At 38.0% G+C, this 21,613-nt stretch overlaps 1 protein-coding gene across 1 annotated transcript in view; it reads left to right on the top strand.

Annotated features, from left to right (window-relative positions):
• The window catches only part of LOC127418754 (E3 ubiquitin-protein ligase Itchy-like), a 43,413-nt gene extending 24,803 nt beyond the window's left edge, over positions 1-18,610 (top strand). The window contains exons 13-24 of the mRNA XM_051659532.1: positions 3,925-4,053; positions 7,015-7,087; positions 7,265-7,336; positions 9,056-9,148; positions 9,276-9,431; positions 11,000-11,133; positions 11,422-11,562; positions 15,864-15,984; positions 16,109-16,213; positions 16,321-16,417; positions 16,519-16,591; positions 16,973-18,610. Of these exons, the coding sequence (XP_051515492.1) occupies positions 3,925-4,053; positions 7,015-7,087; positions 7,265-7,336; positions 9,056-9,148; positions 9,276-9,431; positions 11,000-11,133; positions 11,422-11,562; positions 15,864-15,984; positions 16,109-16,213; positions 16,321-16,417; positions 16,519-16,591; positions 16,973-17,072 (1,294 nt within the window). The 3' untranslated portion in view covers positions 17,073-18,610. The remainder of the gene's footprint in view (positions 1-3,924; positions 4,054-7,014; positions 7,088-7,264; positions 7,337-9,055; positions 9,149-9,275; positions 9,432-10,999; positions 11,134-11,421; positions 11,563-15,863; positions 15,985-16,108; positions 16,214-16,320; positions 16,418-16,518; positions 16,592-16,972) is intronic.
• The last annotated feature ends 3,003 nt before the right edge of the window (positions 18,611-21,613 follow it).

Here is a 21,613-nt window from a genome sequence, read left to right as displayed (position 1 = left end):
GAAGTGCTCTAAAACTTCCTGGTATACGGCTGCGTTGACCTTGGACCTCAGAAAACACAGTGGACCAACACCAGCAGATGACATGGCACCCCAAACCATCACTGACTGTGGAAACTTTACACTGGACCTCAAGCAACGTGGATTGTGTGCCTCTCCTCTCTTCCTCCAGACTCTGGGACCCTGATTTCCAAAGGAAATGCAAAATTTACTTTCATCAGAGAACATAACTTTGGACCACTCAGCAGCAGTCCAGTCCTTTTTGTCTTTAGCCCAGGTGAGACGCTTCAGACGCTGTCTGTTGTTCAAGAGTGGCTTGACACAAGGAATGCGACAGCTGAAACCCATGTCTTGCATACGTCTGTGCGTAGTGGTTCTCCCCCACATTTTGGAATGGGTTTTGTTTCACAATCCTCTCCAGGGTGCGGTTATCCCTATTGCTTGTACACTTTTTTCTACCACATCTTTTCCTTCCCTTCGCCTCTCTATTAATGTGCTTGGACACAGAGCTCTGTGACCGGCCAGCCTCTTTTGCAATGACCTTTTGTGTCTTGCCCTCCTTGTGCAACGTGTCAATGGTCGTCTTTTGGACAACTGTCAAGTCAGCAGTCTTCCCCATGATTGTGTAGCGTACAGAACTAGACTGAGAGACCATTTAAAGGCCTTTGCAGGTGTTTTGAGTTAATTAGCTGATTAGAGTGTGGCACCAGGTGTCTTCAATATTGAACCTTTTCACAATATTCTAATTTTCTGAGATACTGAATTTGGGATTTTCCTTAGTTGTCAGTTATAATCATCAAAATTAAAAGAAATAAACATTTGTAATATATCAGTCTGTGTGTAATGAATGAATATAATATACAAGTTTCACTTTTTGAATGGAATTAGTGAAATAAATCAACTTTTTGATGATATTCTAATTATATGACCAGCACCTGTATATAGTATATATAAAATATACAGTAAGTTGTATTTTACTGTATTGACATTCAGGCTGTCGGTTGATAGTCAGTTGCCAGTGTGTTGTTAAGAGAGAATATAATATAATTTATGACAGTCCAGTGTGAGATAATAAGATTAATTAAGTGCAGTGCTGATGTATATTGATCGTGAGAGATCAAGAGTTCAGAAGTCTGATTGCTTGGGGGAAGAAGCTGTCATGAAGTCAGCTGGTGCGGGTCCTGATGCTGCGATACCGCCTGCCTGATGGAAGCAGTGAGAGCAGCCCATGGCTTGGGTGGCTGGAGTCTCTGATGATCCTCCGAGCTTTTTTCACACACCGCCTGGTATATATGTCCTGGAGGGAGGGAAGCTCACCTCCGATGATGTGTCTGGCAGTTCGCACCACCCTTTGCAGGGCTTTGTGGTTGTGGGCGGTGCTGTTGCCGTACCAGGCGGAGATGCAGCCAGTCAGGATGCTCTCTACAGTGCAGGTGTAGAACCGTGTGAGGATGTGGCGGTTCATTCCAAACTACCTCAGCCGTCTCAGGAAGAAGAGGTGCTGGTGAGCCTTCTTCACAACAGCCTCAGTGTGGACGGACCATGTTAGTTCCTCAGTGATGTGGACACCCAGGAACTTGAAGCTGCTGACTCTCTCCACCGGTGCTCCATTGATGGTGATGGGCTGTGTTCTCTGTCTTTTCTCCTGACGTCCACCACAAGCTCCTTTGTCTTGCTGACGTTGAGGGAGAGGCTGTGCTCCTGACACCAGTGTGTCAGAGTGTGCACCTCCTCTCTGTAGTAGGCTGTTTAATCATTGTCAGTGATCAGACCTACCACTGTCGTATCATCAGCAAACTTAATGATGGCATTGGAGCTGTGTGTTGCCACACAGTCATATGTGTACAGGGAATACAGGAGTGGGCTGAGAACACAGCCCTGCGGGGCTCCAGTGTTGAGGGTCAGTGATGAGGATATGTTGCTGCCCATTCTAACCACCTGGCGTCTGCTTGACAGGAAGTCCAAGATCCAGCTGCACAGCGAGCTGTTTAAGCCCAGAGCCCGGAGTTTCTCATCTAGCTTGGAGGGCACTATGGTGTTGAATGCTGAGCTGTAGTCTACAAACAGCACTCTCACATAAGTGTACTTTTTTTCCAGGTGGGAGAGAGCAGTGTGTATTGTAGATGCAATGGCATCATCAGTGGAGTGGTTGTTGCGGTAAGCAAACTGCAATGGATCCAGTGATGGAGGCAGCACAGAGCAGATATAATCTCTGATTAGTCTCTCAAAGCATTTGCTGATGATGGGGGTCAGAGCAACAGGACACCAGTCATTTTAAGCAAGTGATTTTGGATTGCTTTGGAACAGGCACAGTGGTGGGCTTTTTAAAGCATATGGGGACCACAGACAAGGAGAGGGAAAGGTTGAAAATGTCTGTAAAAACACCAGCCAGTTGGTTCGCGCACGCTCTGATGACGTGGCCCAGAATGCCGTCTGGACCCGCGGCTTTACGGATATTCACCCGTCGGAAGGATCGGGTTACATCCGCTACAGAGACGGAGAGTGAACTAACGGTGTTATTTCCCTCGAAACGAGCATAAAAAGTATTTAGCTCATTCTGGAGAGAGGCAGCGGTGTTCATGGCAGAGTTTTTATTCTCTGGACCATCTGCAGTGGCTTAATCGTGCTAGCTGGGAGGCCGGCCAAAGGGGCATTACAGTAGGGCAGTCTTGAAATTACCAGAGCGTGGAGCAGGAGTTGTGCGGTATATTCAGGCAGGAAAGGTCTGATTTTCCTGATGTTGTAAAGCGCGACCTGCAAGACCATGCAGTTGATGAGATGTGGGCAGTGAAGTTAAGCTGGTCATCTACCACCACTCCCAGGTTCCGAGCTGTCCTGGTTGCCGTTAGTGTTGTTGAACCAAGATGAATGGTGAGGTTGTGGTCAACAGATGGGTTGGCTGGGATCACGAGGAGTTCTGTCTTGGCCAGGTTGAGCTGAAGGTGACGTTTCTTCATCCAGGCTGAGATCTCTGAGAGGCAGGCAGAGATATGAGCGGAGATGGTGTTGTCAGGCTGGAACAACAGGTAGAGCTGTGTATCATCTGCAAAGCAGTGGTAGGAAAAACCATGTGCCTTAATTATCGATCCGAGTGATATAGTGTAGATCAAAAAGAGAAGGGGTCCAAGCACTGATCCCTGAGGAACACCAGTGGACAGTTGGTGTGACTTGGACACCTCTCCTCTTCAGGTCACCTTAAAGGTTTTTTAAATTTGTCTACTAACAATGTCCATCAGTGTATGTACATGCATTACATGAGATTTATGTAAGTTTTGTCATAAATATTCCCAACAGTGTCAGTTCAGCACATCTCAAATTCTGAAATGTGTTTAATAGAATTCTGTGATGACAAATGACATTTTTAACGTTTTTCAAATAAAACCACTGACTCCTTTGTCTTGCTAATGCTAATTTAATATCTAATATTTTATGTATCCTAAATGCATACAATTAAATAATATTTTCACACTTTTTGCATAATTTGGCAAAATTATAGCTTGATTTGAAATGATGCCCAATAACAATATTCTGTTCACAAGTGAACTTTTAAAAAAACTTTATTAGGGGCAAAATTGATTGGTGGGGTGGAAATGACTGCACAACTGTTGGACAGTTGTATTTTTTGAAAAATGTATAATTATTTTCCAAAAAATAAATATTGAAATGGTTTGTTTATTTCCCACTTTGTTTTAAACACATAAGTTGAAGAAACACCCATAAATAGACAGGCTTGATGCATTAAAACGGCGTCCAACGAGGCTCATCCGATCAGATTTTAAAGCCAGATTATATGATTCATATTTAAAAGTGAGGGGTGATTACGTATTGATTTAAATAAACTCAGCTCAACCCAAGGCCAATATTAAGGTTTGAAGTGTCTTTGTCGTAAACCGCAGCTTATTAAAGTGTGTTTTTACGCCTCTGTAGTTTGCTGAATGAGAAGCCGCTTCCTGAGGGATGGGAGATGAGGTTTACAGTCGATGGCATTCCTTACTTCGTAGATCACAACTGCAGAACCACCACTTACATCGACCCACGGACCGGAAAATCCTCACTGTAAGTGTAAACCACACATATGCAAAAAAGACATCTCAGTCAGGCTGCTGTGAAGTGAGGGTCCTCACCACTGCAGTAACCGATGCGTTATAATTAAAGATGCTCCGATGTATCGGCCCAACATCGGTATCGGCCAATAAAAATCTGTAAAAATATCCTTCTGAGATAGAGTGACGCATACTGCATGTTAGTATGATATACTGTAGCTTTGAGACACATTTAATGAATCTCTTTTAGGCGGGCAATGTGTTTGTGTGTTCATGTGGTTTCAGGACACACAAATAAACTGCGAGTCATCAGATCCATAACAGGAATAACCAGTTTGTGTGCGAAACTGCGTTTGACTTTGATCCTCCATGATGAGTTCACTCAAAGTCACACGCGCCTCTCGCTGTGTGTTCAGTTCCAGTGTGTGCATTGATCTAGAGAAAGTGTTTTTATGGTAAATGATTGCATACGTCAGAGGAATGTGAGTGACGTTCTGTTGATGTCACAATCATCACAGAATCAGCTGAAATAAACTAGAAATAAACAAGTGAACCTGACATGAGTGTCACAATTAAAGCTCAGGGCAGCAAAGTAAAGCTTTTCTGATACTTTTACAGCCTCAATAAGTGCCTTTTAAATAAGTTCAGCCGGTCTGTATACAGTTGGGTAAATTTCATGAATAAATGTCCTGGTCATGTTTCACTCCAAAATCAAAAGAAATGTTTGATTAATGCCTATTTATTTGCATTGCAGTGGCTCTGGGTGTGCCATAGGAAAACAGGGTGTGCAAGAAACTGAAGCACAATAAATGACATGTACTGTTAAAACCATTGTATTGATATCTTTTTAGCTCTAAAGTACTTTACAGCCCTGTCTTAAGTTACAGTGACTTTAAGAAGACCTATTTTTCTTTTTAAATGAAAACTGCTTTTGCCAATTGAGTAGGTAGGCCTGTTAATTAATCCAATCATTAGGATCATATTTAGTATATTTAGTCATAAAAATTGCAGTCTGTCACAAATCAATTAGATTATTTTGGAACAATTCATAACTATTTTCCAAAATATACTGAGGAAACAAAATGTAAATGGATGGGCAGTTTGGGCTGTATGGGAATATTGATTAAAAATACACAAGGGTTTGGATGAGAAATGAATGTGTGATGCATCGTGGAACAGAAGAACAGCAGTCAAAAGATTTGAAATCTTTATTGAAGAACATTTAGGGAGTACAGGGACAACTGGTTTATGCATGACTGCAAATATAAACTGAAAAAAATACTTATGTTACATTACACATTGAGCCAATGTAAAGATAGTACAACAATCTCTGAAGGTGCAAACCAACAAAAAACTGTTCTTTTGTGTTGCACAGATACTACAGTGGCGGTGAAGATGCAGCATCACGCAAGAGCAAAATGTATCAGTGTTATTGTAGGGATGCGCTATTCGCAGTTATGTATAATGACGAAAAAAGCCGAACTTGGTATAGCATTATCAAATGCGCTTGTTTCAGTCATTAGATCCACGTCTGTTGCAAGAGTGGGCATGTAATCCGAGACGGCCTCTGTAACACAGAGTATTATTGTAGTCATTATAATTGATTATTAAATTCCATAATTGATGTGTTGAATTTTCTTCATCACGTGGATGCATTTTTAAACCCCTACTATTATTAAGCTTATAAAAATCATTTCATTTGCGTCTGCAAGCTGATGTTTTGGGTGGCATTTGCATTCCCTGGCACACCTGTGGCTGTGCCACTGTTGCATTGTCGCATTATTTTCATGACAATTATGCACACTTACCCCGCCCCCCCAAATCATCATTATTGTATTTTGAAAAACTCTCATTCTCATTGATCTAGGGGTGCACGATATATCAGATGCCAATATATCAATGGCCAGTAATTGGGATAATCTAAATATTATTGCATCGATAGTGGAATTACAGATGGTGAAATAAGTGAAAACACGACAGTGCTCTTTTTGCTAGGGTTGTCGATTTAACACATTATTTCAGTGCGATTAATTCTATAAAAAAAATAACGTGTTAAAAAATGTATGCAATTAGTCATGTCCCCGGACCATAATTAGGAATATTCCTATCATCGGAGCAATTCAAGCTTGAAGAACCACTTGTTTTCAGCAGGGGGCAGTAAGCGAATCTCCAGCTGTACAGACAACAAACCACACTTCCGCTTGATTGATACTAGCGACAGCACAAGATGTTCAGTGATATGGAAACAAAAAGTATATTGTCTTTTTAAAGCCATTAAATTTTTTTGTTTTATCAATGCTTTACTCGTCTGCCACAATAATGTATTGCTTTTTAATTATCTTATTACATTTATAATAAATATTATATTAATAATGATTTAAATATAACTATTTACAATTATTTAATCATTGTATATTGAATTATAGTTATTTCAGGGCCTTTCTCAGCAAATATTTATATATTCGATTAATTGCGATTAATTCGATTAATCGGCATATCATGTAATTAATTCAATTCCCTTGACAGCCCTAGTTTTCACATATGTATGTTACTTTGGGGCCATCGTTGCCATGTTTTTGCTCAATACTTCATGAAACCTAAACATGGAAACTGACATATCGTTACTAACAGCAGATGATTCAGATTAAAATGTAGTTTTGGTTATATCCGCCAAACCTTAAGTAGCAGTTAAAAGTTGGTCTGATTGTGTCCAGATTCCTATACATATTTTGATTCAAGTGAGCAGTTTTTAATCGATTTGCTAGCAGCTCCAGTCATGATGCAAAAATCTTAATGGTCCTAAAGTAGGCAAACAAAATAGAATTTCTTATTTCTTTCTTTTGATTTTGGGGTGAAATATGACCTGGACATGTTCCTGGCAGCTTTCATAAGATTCACCCTGGTATTTTTTATTAAGATCTCTGGTCCAGATTCTAGTATGTAATGAATTATTTCGCTCTTTTCTTCCGCACAGTGAGAACGGCCCTCAGATCACATATGTACGAGACTTCAAAGCCAAAGTTCAGTACTTCAGATTCTGGTGTCAGGTGAGTGTTTCCATAAATTCTGCTCATATGATCCAATAGCGTTGTTATAGATGCAGAAATATTAGAATTGTTATACATTTATGAAACTTGTCATTGCTGAATGTCTCTAAATGAAAGTTTGACACCGGTGTTTGTGTTGGCAGCTTTTAACTTTTGGTTTGTTATTTCTTATCACAGCAATTAGCGATGCCACAGCACATAAAGATCACAGTCAGTCGCAAAACGCTGTTTGAAGATTCATTCCAGCAGGTATTCTTTGAATCATTATTTCTGTCATGACATGAACAACCTAGTCTCATAGAATCATGTTACTTTCCTAAAGTTTTGCACAATTATTATTACGTGGCTTGTTGTACGTATCACAGCAGTTTCCAGGTGAAATGAACACTAGAGGTGCTACAACAACGACTTCTATTCCCTTTCAAACAAATCACAAGTAAAACGGCAGATTATCAGTTCATAAACACTTACTTTTTGACCTGTTCACCACACAGTGCTATCTTATGACATGTAAACACTTTTTTTTTTTTTTTTCACCAATTTGGAATACCCAATTCCCAATGCGCTCTTAAGTCCTCATGGTGGCGTAGTGACTCGCCTCAATCCGTGCGTTACCGCGGAGACATAGTGCGTGTGGAGGCTCACGCTATTCACCGCAGCATCCACGCACTACTTGCCACACGCCCCACCGAGAGCGAGAACTACATTATAGTGACCACAAGGAGGTTACCCCATGTGACTCAACCCTCCCTAGCAACCGGGACAATTTGGTTGCTTAGGAGACCTGGCTGGAGTCACTCAGCACACCCTGGGATACGAACTCGCGACTCCAGGGGTGGTAGTTAGCGTCTTTACTCGCTGAGCTACCCAGACCCCAATCTAAACACTTTTACCATAGCGCATGACTACATTTTAATCTTACATAACCAGTTACATTTACAAGCTTTTTCGAGTGGGATCGAGTTGCACGGCAGCTCGACTGATAGAGCGTTGCACTTGCGATGCAAAGGATACGGGTACGAGTCCTGAAGACCATGCTAGTCGGCACGTGAGCGGAAAGTGTCATAGAAGCACCACAAAATGACATCGTTGAGTCAGCAATTGTGTTTTTCTTCTCACATTTGCTTTTTATGAAACTTTTGGTTAGGTTAGTGTAGGGAGGTACCTTTTTGTTGATTTAAAACTTGATATAATGCACTAACCTTAACCTCATCTTTTGAGTTTGGGGGATTTAACTTGCTTTTAGCGGCACACGGTGGACATTTCACATCAGAACTACTGCAATTAACTGTTTTCTTTTTGCAAGAATGTCACCACGGTCTTGTACTTTTCAGGAATTACCGATATTTAAATAATAAGTGAAAACGTGACAATTTCTTTTTTACTAGGGCTGTTAATTTACCATGTTTATTTAGTGCAATTAATTATATTAACAAATATTCTCAAAAAAATTAACAATTAATCATGTCTCTGATTCCTTCCATCAGAGCAATTCAAGCTTGAAGTACCACCTGTTTTCAGCAGGGGGCAGTAAGCGAAACTCCAGCTGTATAGGCAACAATTAGCTGTTCGGAGAACAAACCACACTCAGGCTTGACTCAAGGGATATTTTTAGCTTTTATGTGGGCATATTATTTCTAAACATATAAATGAATGAATTCTCAATCTAAAAGAATTAAATGCCAATAACTCCATGTTAGCTCCACTGAGACCAAACTCTCTGAATGAAGAACAAATCTACAGCTACAGTTGTGAAAGTGTACATGTAAATTTTGGTGCATTAATAATGTGGGACATTATTTTACCGAATTTCTTTTAGAATTACTTTCAAATGAATCGTTATACTCTAAAGCTTGTGGTGTTTTTTAGTGGAGATCAGCCGTAATTCCAGGTGCACCTTGGTCAGTAAGATTTAGTCAGACTTCTGTCATTATGCGAAATGACATTTGCTCTTGTGTCTCTCGTCAGATCATGAGTTTCAGCGCACAAGATCTTCGGAGGAGACTCTGGATCATCTTCCCTGGGGAGGAGGGGCTTGATTATGGAGGCGTGGCCAGGCAGGTTCCATGTTCAGTTCAGGAGAATAAAGATCAAACCGTTCTAGAATGAAAATTCCCTGCCTGTTTTGAATTATTTTGGTCTTAATTTTGTAAAATAATAATTGCTCCACTGTGTTTGTTGTAGGGAGTGGTTCTTTCTGTTGTCTCATGAGGTGTTGAACCCCATGTACTGCCTGTTTGAGTACGCGGGAAAAGACAACTACTGCCTCCAGATAAACCCCGCCTCCTCCATCAACCCTGACCACCTCAAATACTTCAAGTTCATTGGACGCTTCATCGCTATGGTAACGTTTCCTTGCCATGTTTGCTCATTTTAAGATTGCATTTCATGTGACAAGTGGCATAACACAAGCTAGGAATAAGAAGCATACAACAAGTTTGGATTTGGACACAAACATCAACATAATAGCAGCAAAAACGTCTGACGTCAGTTCAGCGTCTCTGAGGATTAGTGATTGACAGATATGTACCGGCCAGACCGATAAGGATGGGACGGTATATTGAATTTCGATATATTACGAGCCAAAAAAATGCTGAACCATATCGAGGCAAAACTCGATATTTTGAAATTTAAAACATTGTTTTCTGTCCACATGATCATAAATGAAATGACCCGTCAAACACCATAATCTTTATGACTACAGCGCTTTTTTCTACACTGTTTACAGAGTTCACACAAGGTCCTTAAAGTACCTGAATTTAGCTTTTAGAAATTTAAGTACCGGAATACCTGGAAAATCACCTTGTTTTGTTGAAAAGTGCTTGAGCTTAAAACGGACCATTTCTTCCGTGTAATGTGTGTCCATCAAAGATGAGATCCCGCACTCCACTTTCATTTAATAATGTCTTTCAGTATCCTTTCTGTTCTTTACAGTCAGTTAAAAAAGTAAAAAGAAATATAAATTTTAATCACAAATAGCACAGGTGCGCTAAAAAAGAGACTTCTCTCTCGTTAATAAATGAACCGCAACACCTGTGCAAGTCTGTGAGATGCGTGTTAAACTCTTAAAGTGACAGTACCATTATAGTGCTTGTTTTACAAATGAATGTAAACTTAATGTTATTACTTGAAAATTGTAGACATATCATTATTATATATACAATTTCAAGAAATAATATTAATTGATAGAAAGTAGTTTTATGTTTTTAAAAAGTTAAACGTGATTATAATAAGTAAAATAAATACATTTTCACATACTTTTTCGGGACAGGTTATGTTCAGTTATATTGCTTGTTCTGCACCTGAGCAGCCTGAATGTAGCATGTTTTGAGAATAGCCTGGATGTAGAATGTTTTAAGGTTTAATTGTTTGTGATCTTTTCTTATAGAAGGTACATGAGAAACTTGTAAATAACTTTATTTTGATGCGACATTATTATGTGCATTTTGTGAAAACATAATTTTCTGCCATACTTTGTCATTTAAGTGTTATCATATCACATCGAGATAATATCGAATTGTGAACCTCATATTGTATATCGAACCGAATCGTAAGAACCATATCATCCCATCCCTAGAGACCGATATATAGGATGATATTTGGCCATTTTGCGATTATAACAGTTTTTGCTTTGGTCGATAAACAGTAGTGTTAACTTTCCCTTGTGTCAATTCCAAATTCTACCAATAAAAACTTTCTTTTCAAGTTTATGCAAATTTGAGAAAATATTGCATAAAATAAGTGTTTCACTTTAGAAGTTTTTTGTACATTTTGTTTGCTGTTGATAAAATGTAATTTTGTTTATCTGCATCTTTATTGGGCATCCTGCTCTCTAGATATCCATATCGGCCATTGAAAAACTCATACCGGTCGACCACTACTCAGAATATTCTATATTTGTGATTTCTGCAGGCTTTGTTTCACGGGAAGTTCATCGATACGGGCTTCTCATTGCCATTCTACAAGCGCATCTTGAACAAGCCTTTGGCTCTGAAAGACCTGGAATCCATTGACCCGGAGTTCTACAACTCCCTCATCTGGATCAAGTCAGTTTACCTGCATTAATGTATTCATGAGTATTCTGCCAGAATTAACACAGCTGTAACTCCCTCTTTATGACCTTGACATCAGTAATATGAAGCTTGTATAATGCATTAGAACAAGCAGAATGCAACAGCTTATAATCAGTTGTATTTACATATAGGCCGTTATCAATCCTCCCCTTTAGACCCGGCCATGGTACAGATGTTCCTTATAGCTGTGAAAGAGCTGTTCACTGACACATGTGGAATGTAGCTCACCTGTGACTGTGTTGTGTGTGTGTGCGTTGTCAGGGATAATAACATTGAGGAGTGTGGTCTGGAGATGTTCTTCTCCGTGGATAAGGAGATTTTGGGTGAGGTGTCGACTCACGAGCTGAAGCCGGACGGCGGGAACATCCAGGTTACGGAGGAGAACAAGGAAGAGTACATCAGGTGCCTCTCATTCTCATAATTAAACACACTCGTGCTAATTAAACTCAGCACTGTTATTGAGGGACTCCACATTGACACACAGACAGCCCTTTAACTGAATGTGTTTGCATCAGTTTTGTGGTTTTTACATTTGAATGTGGTTTTCTTTTTGTTGCTTGGTGTCATGTTGTTAGTCAAAGTCTAGTCAATGCTAGTATTGTTTCCTGCAAATGTTGTTGCTCAGTTTGGTTTTCCAGTTTGCACATTAAGGTGATGTCACACTAGCTCCAAAAACTAGTTAGTGGCACTTCTAGGCAACATTTCTAGGGCATCATCTAGTATGAAGGCTGTTCCAATCAGAAGGCAGAATAATTGTGCACTGTAACCGCATTTATTTATATATATATATATATATATATATATATATATATATATACATACAGTTGTGGCCAAAATATTGGCACCCTTGGTAAATATGAGCAAAGAAGGCTGTGGAAAAATATGTCTTTACTGTTTATCCTTTTGATCTTTCATTCAAAATATTCACAAAAATCTAACCTCTAATGGATATTAAACAGTTGCAAACACATCACAAGTTTCATCAAAAAACAAATAGTTTTGTCAAATATATGTGTGGCACAATTATTGGCACCCTTTTATTCAATACTTTGTGCAACCTCCCTTTGCCAAGATAACAGCTCTGAGTCTTGTCTTATAATGCCTAATGAGGTCGGAGAACACCTGGCATGTGATCTGAGACCATTCCTCCATACAGAATCTCTACAGATCCTTCAAATTCAGAGGTTCATGTTGGTGGACTCTCTTCTTTAGTTCACCCCACAAATTTTCTATGGGGTTCAGGTCAGGGGACTGGGATGGCCATGGCAGAACCTTGATTTTGTGGTCAGTGAACCATTTTTGTGTTGATTCTGATGTTTGTTTTGGATCATTGTCCTGCTGGAAGATCCAACCAGGGCCCATTGTAAGCTTTCTGGCAGAGGCAGTCAGGTTTTGATTTTTTATCTGTTGGTATTTGATAGAGTCCATGATGCCATGTATCCGAACAAGATGTCCAGGACCTCTGGCAGAAAAACAGCCGCACAACATTAAAGATCCAGCACCACATTAAACCGTGGGCATTGGATACTACTTCATCTCTGTGTGCGCCAAACCCATCTCTGGTGTTTGCTCCCAAAAAGCTCTTTTTTTGTTTTGTTTTGTTTTATCTGACCATAGAACCTGGTCCCATTTGAAGTTTCAGTAGTGTCTGGCAAACAGGAGACGCTTGAGTTTGTTGTTGGATGAGAGCAAAGGGGTTTTTGTTGAAACCCTCCCAAACAGCTTGTAGTGATGTAGGTGATGTCTGATTGTAGTTTTGGAGACTTAATGACCCCAAGACCCAACAGTTGTTGATTCACTAAAAAAAAACGGCTCGAGTCGTTTGTGAATCAGATTAAACTGTCGCTTGTTATGTCTCGTGCTGTAGGTTCAAAAGAGCCTGCTCAAGACAGTCATTTCTTTGGGAATCGGTCTACTGGTAGTGCTTTATGTCTCGTGTTGTGCTGTTGATTCAGTAGCAGTGTTGCTGTGACACATAATAATACATGAAACACTATCTGTGTTTCACAATGCATGTTCAAGGACCATGAAAATCATTCATTATAATGCAATCTTTACCAGAGAATTTTTATGTGTATTAAAACTTACTTGCCCATTGACTGTAAATTCAAGAGTGGCCTTCCCTTCATCCCAATGGCATGAACGCTCCTGTACATTACTATCATCTTGCATCGAGAAGTACCGCTAACGGTACTTGTCCACTGGTATTTTCTATTAGCTTTCAGTACATGAGGAATGATGCGCAATTACAGTTGGAAAAAATGCCAACTTCATTTTCACATGCCCAAAGTATACAAACAGTGTTGATTTATTAAAGTTTACTAGAACGTGTTTAAAAAAAAAAAATTTACAAGCTGACGTAAACTGATAGAAAGCAAAAACCACCCGCCAGAGTGGCCTTTGACGCTGCGAAATTCACTGGCCAAACAGAAAATTGACCCACATTTGGCGCTTGCCATGTGTTAATTTTGGGTCCTTTTCCAGGCGATTCTTAAGATCTCCAGTTCATTGGAAATTCTTAATTATTGCCTTGATGGTGGAAATGGGCAGTTTCAATGCTTTAGCTATTTTCTGATACACACTTCCCATTTTGTGAAGCTCAACAACCTTTTGCCGCACATCAGAACTATATTCTTTGGTCTAACCAATTATTATAGATGACTAAGGGAATTTGGCCTGTGTGTTACCTCATATTTATACCCCTGTGAAACAGGAAGTCATGGCTGAACAATTTCATGTACCTAGTCACACAGGTGCACTAAAAAAATGTAAAATACGAATGGGAATATACAGTTGTGCTCAAAAGTTTGCATACCTTGGCAGAAATTGTGAAATGTTGGCATTGATTTTGAAAATATGATCACATCTTTTATTTAAGGATAGTGATCATATGAAGCCATTTATTATCACATATGTTGTTTGGCTCCTTTTTAAATCATAATGATAACAGAAATCACCCAAATGGCCCTGATCAAAAGTTTACATACCCTTGAATGTTTGGCCTTGTTACAGACACACAAGGTGACACACGCAGGTTTAAATGGCAATTAAAGGTTAATTTCCCACACCTGTGGCTTTTTAAATTGCAATTAGTGTCTGTGTATAAATAGTCAATGAGTTTGTTAGCTCTCACGTGGATGCACTGAGCAGGCTAGATACTGAGCCATGGGGAGCAGAAAAGAACTGTCAAAAGACCTGCGTAACAAGGTAATGGAACTTTATAAAGATGGAAAAGGATATAAAAAGATATCCAAAGCCTTGAAATGCCAGTCAGTACTGTTCAATCACTTATTAAGAAGTGGAAAATTCAGGGATCTCTTGATACCAAGCCAAGGTCAGGTACACCAAGAAAGATTTCAGCCACAACTGCCAGAAGAATTGTTCGGGATACAAAGAAAAACCCACAGGTAACCTCAGGAGAAATACAGGCTGCTCTGGAAAAAGACGGTGTGGTTGTTTCAAGGAGCACAATACGACGATACTTGAACAAAAATGAGCTGCATGGTCGAGTTGCCAAAAAGAAGCCTTTACTGCACCAATGGCACAAAAAAGCCCAGTTACAATATGCCCGACAACACCTTGACACGCCTCACAGCTTCTGGCACACTGTAATTTGGAGTGACGAGACCAAAATATGGTCACAACCATAAGCGCTATGTTTGGAGAGGGGTCAACAAGGCCTATAGTGAAAAGAATACCATCCCCACTGTGAAGCATGGTGGTGGCTCACTAATGTTTTGGGGGTGTGTGAGCTATAAAGTCACGGGGAATCTTGTGAAAATTGATGGCAAAATGAATGCAGCATGTTATCAGAAATTACTGGCAGACAATTTGCATTCTTCTGCATGAAAGCTGCGCATGGGACGCTCTTGTACTTTCCAGCACGACAATGACCCTAAGCACAAGGCCAAGTTGACCCTCCAGTGGTTACAGCAGAAAAAGGTGAAGGTTCTGGAGTGGCCATCACAGTCTCCTGACCTTAATATCATCGAGCCACTCTGGGGAGATCTCAAACGTGCGGTTCATGCAAGACGACCAAAGACTTTGCATGACCTGGAGGCATTTTGTCAAGACGAATGGGCAGCTATACCACCTGCAAGAATTTGGGGCCTCATAGACAACTATAACAAAAGACTGCACGCTGTCATTGATGCTAAAGGGGGCAATACACAGTATTAAGAACTAAGGGTATGCAGACTTTTGAACGGGTCATTTCATGTTTTTCTTTGTTGCCATGTCTTGTTTTATGATTGTGCCATTCTGTTATAACCTACAGTTGAATATGAATCCCATAAGAAATAAAAGAAATGTGTTTTGCCTGCTCACTCATGTTTTCTTTAAAAATGGTACATATATTACCAATTCTCCAAGGGTATGCAAACTTTTGAGCACAACTGTACTTCAGATATATTTTACTCATAAGAATTTCTAGGGGTTCCAATAATTGTGGCAAATGTGTTTTGGAGAAAAATATTTATTTAATTATGATAACCCTCCTCCCCCTTTCAATTAGTTTACTTAAATTAAAGGATGGTTTTTTGTGAATATTTTGAATGAAAGATCAAAAGGATGAACAATAAAGACATATTTTTCACAGTCTTTTTTGCTCATATTTTCCAAGGGTGCCAATATTTTTGGCCACAACTGTAAATTCACTGTTCACTGTTAGTTGGTTGTAAATGTTCTTCTGTCTGTACGTTCAGGCTGGTAGCAGAGTGGCGTTTGTCTCGTGGTGTTGAGGAACAAACTCAAGCGTTCTTCGAGGGATTTAATGAAGTTCTTTCGCAGCAGTACCTGCAGTATTTCGATGCCAAAGAGCTTGAGGTGAGAGACAAACACTCTCTGTGAACACTCCAGCAAGACTTTCTGAATGATTGTAGTGTGTGAAAGCTCCGTTCAGCCGCTGTGTGTGTTCCGTGTTCAATAATTAATAGTGCTTTTGTCGTAGGTGATGCTGTGTGGCATGCAGGAAATCGATTTGAATGACTGGCAGAGACACACAATATACAGACATTACACATGCACCAGCAAACAGATCGTCTGGTTCTGGCAGGTACTACCATCTTCACTTTCTTCAAGACAATCAGTGATGGCATGTTTTGCATGAATGATGATCAAGACATTGTAACCAGAGTTAGTAATGTCTCTCTCTCTCTGTAGTTCATTAAAGAGATGGACAATGAAAAGCGCATGAGACTGTTGCAGTTTGTCACTGGTACTTGCCGTCTGCCTGTCGGAGGATTTGCAGACCTGATGGGTGAGATATTGTAGATCTGTATTTCTAGTCACTTTGCAAACATGTCTTGAGTATTGACTGGGGTTGAGATGGAGTTGATGGTTATATTGGTTTGTTTACAGGGAGTAACGGGCCGCAGAAGTTCTGCATTGAGAAAGTTGGGAAAGAGAACTGGCTTCCTCGCAGTCACACATGGTAATCTCACTCATCATTTATAACCCTCAATTCATGGAAAACATTATTTTAACATCTTAACAGATCTGTGTTTACAATTATCTTGTTATCTTTGTTACTGATTAGTTACTAATCAGGACATTATTAATTACCATTTAAATACTAAAGACATTTTGTAACGTTCAATAAATTTGAAAAGGAATAATCACTGTACACAAGTAAACACTTATGTAGTTTGTACTGTGTAAGGATCCTTCTATTCGTATTATAATAATCATCATAATAATTAAATAATACCTGCAGTTAATGTTCAGATGTTATGCAACAGCCTGTATGTTTACATGGTGCTTATCTCACTTGTTAAATCATACCTGTAAATCTTTCTTTTCTTTTCTGTTCTAGTTTTAACCGTCTAGATCTGCCGCCGTACAGGAGTTACGAACAGCTGAAGGAAAAGCTCATGTTTGCCATTGAAGAGACGGAAGGTTTTGGGCAGGAGTGAAACAGACGCACCAACACACACACAGCGGATATACAGTCCAACAGGAGATCATGAACACTAATTTTCATGCAATACAGCCTCATGTGGATGAGAGTACAGACCATGCCTCTATGATCCAGCACACAGGTGCATTATGGGAAAATGGGGTTTCTGCACTTACCTGTCACTTGGTATTAATTTCTGTATTACCCCTGGAAGAGATGAGCAGGATTTATGGATGACGTTGGAGTAAGTGTGTAAGATATGTGACTTTGATGATTCTACATATGATTAATCCAGCGAGACTTTTCTTCTGATGAATTGTCGAGAAAGCTCTGTGAATGTGTTTTTATGTTCACAACCTTGTGCCTTTTTCTCCACTGTCATTCAAACAAAATATATTACAGTGTAGCATGATTTTTTGTTACTAACTTAACTGAGATGCCTCAATTTGTTGCAGTTGTCTTGATTATATCAGAACTGACCAAATTATTCACTTTCAAACTTTGAGGGGAAATCAAAAAAAAAAAAAAAAAAAAAAAAATACTGTTTAGATTATGTATAGATCATATTATGTTCCAAAATCACAAAAAAAAATGTAATAAAAAATATATATATATATATTTTTTTTTGCATTGTGATATTATTTTCATGACACATTTCCCCTCTAAAGTTTCTATATTTCTATAAAATTCTTAATGCAAAAGTTTTAAATAATTTTTACAATAAAATAAGTGAAACCTATTTTTAGGTCCATTAAAATGTTTTGCATTGGTACATTATTTTCATAACAATTTAGCGCTTTTGCCCCCCAAAATGCCTATTACTGTCATGCAAATGTTTTTTTTTTTAAAGAGCAAATATTATGGTTTTTAAACGTGTCTAATTTTGTTTTAAAGGTCTCATACAATAGATTTACATGCATCCATGGTCAAAAAACACTTTAAATTGCAACATTACCTTTATTTCCCAGTGTCAAAAACGACTCGTTCAATGATCCGTTCTAAAGATTCATTCTAAACTCCTCCTTTCAGAGAGCCTACTCTGCTCTGATTGGTCAGATGTCCCAGTCTGTTGTGATTGGTCTACCGCTTAGTGTAGTGTTTGAGGGCGGGTCAAAGCTGTTCGCGAGCAGCCAATGAAGACCAGAGGCGGGTTTTTTGTTACCAAATTACGTAGGTTAGTACAGGAAGTAAGTCTGGGATTACTACCGACTCGTTTCAGGTGTTCAGAATCGGTTCTTTCTTTTGGGTGTCAATAACGCCATATTTCGTGCACTTTGATTTTTGAAATTTGCAGACTTTTTTACATTCACAAACAGCTATATAACACACTACATAAAGGGTAATATTTGAAAAACCATAATAGGTGCTCTTTAAATCTTACTTATTACCGTAATGCAAAAGATTTGAAATCATTTTTACTGCATTGTTACATTATATTCATAACAATTAAGCGCTTTACCCCAAAAAAAAGTCCATTACATTTATTAAAAAAAAAAAAAAAAAAAAAAACTTTACCGAAAACGTGAAATTATTTTTGCAATAAATTCAGTGAAACATATTTTTAGGTCCATTTAAAATGTGTAGATTTTCTTTGTTTTCTTAACAATCAAGCACATTGTATATTGTACAAAATGTATATTACTGTCATGTGACGAAAGAAAAAAACTCACTTATTAACTTAATGCAAAAATGTGAAATTATTTTACTATAAAATCAGTGAAACCTATTTTTATGACTATTAAAAGGTTTTGCATTGTTACATTATTTTCATAACAACTAAGCACATTTTACCCCTTAAATATTATTATTGTAATGCTAAAATAAATCACTAATTTCTGTAATACAAAAATTTGAAATGAATTTTATCATCAAATCAATTAAACTAATTTTTTTAAGGTCCATTAAGTTGTTTGGCATTGTTACATTATTTTCATGGCAATTTAGTAACTTTTATCCCCAAAATTATCAATATTGTAATGTGAAAAATGTATATTATTTAAATTGTATAGTACATTTGTAATATACAATGTAAATATACTAGTATTTGTCGTATTGAATTTCATTTTTGTTGCTTTAAAAACTTTATTTTTTATTTTTTAATAATATTTACAGTTGAAGTCAGAAGTTTACATACACCTTAGCCAAATACATTTAAACTCAGTTTTTCACAATTCCTGACATTTAATCATAGAAAACATTCCCTGTCTTAGGTCAGTTAGGATCACTACTTTATTTTAAGAATGTGAAATGTCAGAATAATAGTAGAGAGAATTATTTATTTCAGCTTTTATTTCTTTCATCACATTCCCAGTGGGTCAGAAGTTTACATACACTTTGTTAGTATTTGGTAGCATTGGTAGATCTTTGTTTTTATGGCAGTTTTGGAGCAGTGGCTTCTTCCTTGCAGAGCAGCCTTTCAGGTTATGTCGATATAGGACTCGTTTTACTGTGGATATAGATACTTGTCAACCTGTTTCCTCCAGCATCTTCACAAGGTACTTTGCTGTTGTTCTGGGATTGATTTGCACTTTTCACACTGAACTGTGTTCATCTCTAGGAGACAGAATGCGTCTTCTTCCTGAGCGGTAGGATGGCTGCATGGTCCCATGATGTTTGTACCTGCGTACTATTGTTTGTACAGATGAACGTGGTACCTTCAGGTGTTTGGAAATTGCTCCCAAGGATGAACCAGACCTATTTTTTTTTTTTTCAAGAGGTCTTGGCTGATTTCGATTTTCCCATGATTACAAGCAAAGAGGCACTGAGTTTGAAGGTAGGCCTTAAAATACATCCATAGGTACACCTCCAGTTCAGTACACCTCCTATCAGAAGCTAACTGGCTAATTGTCTAAAGGCTTGACATCATTTTCTGGAATTTTCCAAGCTGCTTAGAGGCACAGTTAACAGTGTATGTAAACATCTGACCCACTGGAATTGTGATATAGTCAATTAAAAGTGAAACAATCTGTCTATAAACAATTGGTGGAAAAATTACTCATGTCATGCACAAAGTAGATGTCCTAAACGATTGCCAAAACTATAGTTTGCTCATATGAAATCTGTGGAGTGGTTAAAAAATGAGTTTTAATGATTTCAGTCTAACTGTATGTAAATTTCTGACTTCAAATGTATATGCTTAATGTCACAATGCAAAAAATCTTTATAGTTCTAAAAATAGGTTTAATTGTCTTAACACATAACAGTTCTTGTTGAGATTCACCCTTGAAGTATTAAACAGATTGATATCCAATTTTAAAATGATAAAAACAATTATAAATATTCCTGTGATTTCTGGAAACTCAAGGATTTCGTGTAGTATTCCAGGAGTTTTAGTACCTCCATCTCTGACTGTGGCTGATTTCAGTAGTCTGTAAGCACAAGTTCAGAGTAGTGAATTATTTCACTGAAATGATCTGCAATTGTGTCATTTTAGTTGCAAAATGGAAAAAGATGCAAAACTGGCCTTATATTCCTGAAATAATTATGCAATCTATTATTTTGGACTAAAATTCCAAGGGGTTTCAGAGTGCAGTATTTATTACCGGTAAACGTGTGAGAACATCAATAGAGTATCAAACGCTCTAGTTCTGTAGGACGTCTGAATTTTAAAGGTACATTTTTAAATATTCTGGAGATTTCTTTGGCTGTTCAAAGTGTAGTTTTTCATGCTTCTAAGATCATCTATAGTGATTTTAGTCTAAACCACTGGAGCGGCGCTGTAGAGCCCAAAAACCTGTCATGATTTACCACAGTACTGTAGTTCAGTGCAGCACATTATGAATAATAATCATTGCAATAAATAAATAAATAAAATCAGTATTTGTTGTCTTTCAGTAAAAATACTGAAACATCCAGAAGCAAAATTGCGTAAGATGTCTAAGCATAAATCTAAAATGAATTGGAATTTATGCATAAAATAAGAAAAAACTATTATTTATTATATTCTCGGTAAACAAGTAAATGTATTTTTGTTTCAGGATGTGTTGATATTTTTACTGGAAACAAAAATACTGATGAAGAAAGTTATTTTGCGTGAAGGCTCGTGAATAATCACTTGGATGCATCTGATGAGGATTGATATGTTTGATTTTCAGAATAGAAAGCTACGTTGAATATTTATTGGAAACAGTTACTTATCCATAACAAGATTTTAACAAATGAAATCCTTGGGATGATTGTTGTTAACTGTGATATTACTTATTTTTATGATTTCTACTCTTCTTCCAACTGATCCGTGTAAGTCAAACCACTTTCACTCTGTATATGAACCGAATACTGTACATGGTGTGAATACTCATTCTCCTAAAAATAAATAAAATGAAAAAATAAAAGTCAATAAAATGATTTAATATTAAAGTAGAAGTGACTGCCTTCAGAGTCACTTCAGAGATTTATTTACTAGTTGATTTGTATGGATAAATGTGAAGAAAAAAAACAATGCTGAATAAATAGTTGAATAAATAATTAAATGGGAAACGTTTTGCATTTGGTGTTTTTCTCAAAAACAAATAATGAAATGGAATGGAACTGAATGCAGAGGTCTTTAAGTGTTTTAAA

The sequence above is a fragment of the Myxocyprinus asiaticus genome, chromosome 28 (assembly GCF_019703515.2).
Source record: "Myxocyprinus asiaticus isolate MX2 ecotype Aquarium Trade chromosome 28, UBuf_Myxa_2, whole genome shotgun sequence".
In the NCBI taxonomy this organism is placed as follows: domain Eukaryota; kingdom Metazoa; phylum Chordata; class Actinopteri; order Cypriniformes; family Catostomidae; genus Myxocyprinus; species Myxocyprinus asiaticus.
This window is presented reverse-complemented; position numbering and strand designations above follow the sequence as displayed.